This window comes from Protobothrops mucrosquamatus, unplaced genomic scaffold (genome assembly GCF_001527695.2).
Source record: "Protobothrops mucrosquamatus isolate PMUCROS unplaced genomic scaffold, P.Mucros_1.0 scaffold18387, whole genome shotgun sequence".
Classification (NCBI taxonomy): domain Eukaryota; kingdom Metazoa; phylum Chordata; class Lepidosauria; order Squamata; family Viperidae; genus Protobothrops; species Protobothrops mucrosquamatus.
In genome coordinates, this window is record NW_015404146.1 from 613 (window position 1) to 2,600 (window position 1,988).

The following is a 1,988-nucleotide window of genomic DNA, read 5'->3' on the forward strand; positions in this document are numbered from 1 at the left end:
ATCAAAGTGCAATTGCAAAAATGGGTAGAATGAGCAGCGTAGGTTGAGAAAATTGTCAGGAAAAACTGTTTCTGAGAAATAAAATATAAAACTATTCTAAAGTACAGTTCTTGCGTAGATGATAGAACTGCCTCAGATGCTAAACAAGCTCAAAATAAATTAGTGCTTGGATGGCTCACCAACAGCCTGTAGGTCAGGAAGTAAAAATGGCAGCATGAAATAGTCTCTATGTATATTACTGCTAAGAGAACTGAAGGATGGCAGGAAGTCACCAGGGATTGAGTATGACTCTTAAGGAAATGTTGCTCTTTTAAAAAAAAGATTTTTCACTGAGAAGAAAAATTGACCATATTGTGAAAAACTTGCCTATTCCCAACCTGTGTTGTTGCCTGGTGTTTGTTAATGGATTTCTGTTATTTGCATTATTACCAACTCACATTTTCTACTTTTAAGTTAATAATTATGTTCCATACCTTTACTAGAGGATTAATAACACCAACATTAGGACTTGCATTAAACACTTTGTTGAAGTTAGTCTCCCTATTGACTAGTTCCAGTTGATAGAACTTTTTGTCATCCTAATAAAGAAAAGAATATGTTCATGTTGTTTTCAATATATTCAATTGTGATTATTTAGCTAGTATGACCAACCTTTGTTCAGAAAAAAATCTTGACTTCAGATATGAAACTGCTGAAGCTGAACTAAGATTGGCAACATGTGTTCCATTTATGTAATAATTTGTGGCATTCCTATAATCCTTCTCTACAGCAGCATTAGCATTCTCACTTTGCATTGAGTTCAAAGACTCTATAAGACAATTTTTTTTGCTCTCCCCTTATTGTGATACAGGAAGCCACAAGTGGTTCATATTAGCAAATTTCTTATCAGCAAAATTCAGAACATACTTATTAGAAATTATATTAAAATAGATATTGTTTATATAGATGCCAGCTAGGAAGGAAAAAGTATCTCCCCCCCCAATGTTTTAAAATTTCTCTAGCATTGTGATTTATCTATAGTACAAAAGATACAATTTTATAAGTAACATTTCCAGTACACATTTATTCCAAACAGAATAGAGAGATTATATAGAATTAAATTATTTTAAAGACTGAATTATGAACAACTGTTTAAGAGTACAAAAAGAAATATGGAATTGTGTGTGCAGCTTAGATAACTGAGATTAAAACTAATTAAACGTCACTTTCATTTAGATTGCTTTCTTTCTCATATAATAGTGTTTGGAATATTTGACAAAAAATTATTAGTGTCTGACAAGCTCAAAACAAAGGCCACCAAATTATCTTACAATCAGCTTCTTTATCAGCTGATCCCTCTCAGCAATCAGGTCTTTCAGCTCTGCAATAAGCTGCAGGTCTTCTGGCCTTGGTTCCCTGTTTTGATATTTATCTTCCATTTCTTCTAAACTTTATAGAAGACAAAAGTATCACCAATGCATTAGTAATGTGTCAAAGTTAAAAGATAATACTGTAAATCCATATTATTAAATTGATTCAATAAATAAATCTATTAGATTTAAAAAGAGGTATATAGTTATACCTATAAAGAGGTATATAGTTATACCTATATAGTTATACCCTTTTTGTTGGGTATGCTAAAGAAAATACTGTCATAATTTACAGTTAAAACAACACAACTTCTATAATAAAATTACAATAAATCAACTGTTTGAGAAAATATCATGCAAACAACTAAAACAACAAGTTAGTATAAGCAGTCAAAAACACCACAGAAAGAAAGCAGAAATTAAGATAATTGCAGAAAAGTTCTAAAAAGACAGTGAAGAAGCATTAAAGGAGTGAATGGAAATAAATTAATTTAGAGAAAAATGCTGAAAGGCCAAGAAAACAGAGCCTTGTATTTGTAGAAAGGTTAATAACTTCTGAATTAACCTTTCAGATTGCTATCTAGTTTTGGATTTTTATATGGATTTTAACAGACAAGGGTAAACATTGAACAAACTGAA

At 30.9% G+C, this 1,988-nt stretch overlaps 1 protein-coding gene across 1 annotated transcript; it reads right to left on the reverse strand.

Moving 5' to 3' along the window:
• Positions 1–437: 437 nt before the first annotated feature.
• LOC107301859 (protein FAM184A-like) lies at positions 438–1,458 on the reverse strand (the record flags this gene model as incomplete). The annotated part of the gene is made up of 2 exons (XM_015831030.1): positions 1,311–1,458; positions 438–578 (listed from the first exon to the last, which is right to left on the reverse strand). Coding segments are annotated over exons 1-2 (249 nt in total), but the record flags the coding sequence as incomplete, so codon positions are not given.
• Between the last annotated feature and the right edge of the window lie 530 nt (positions 1,459–1,988).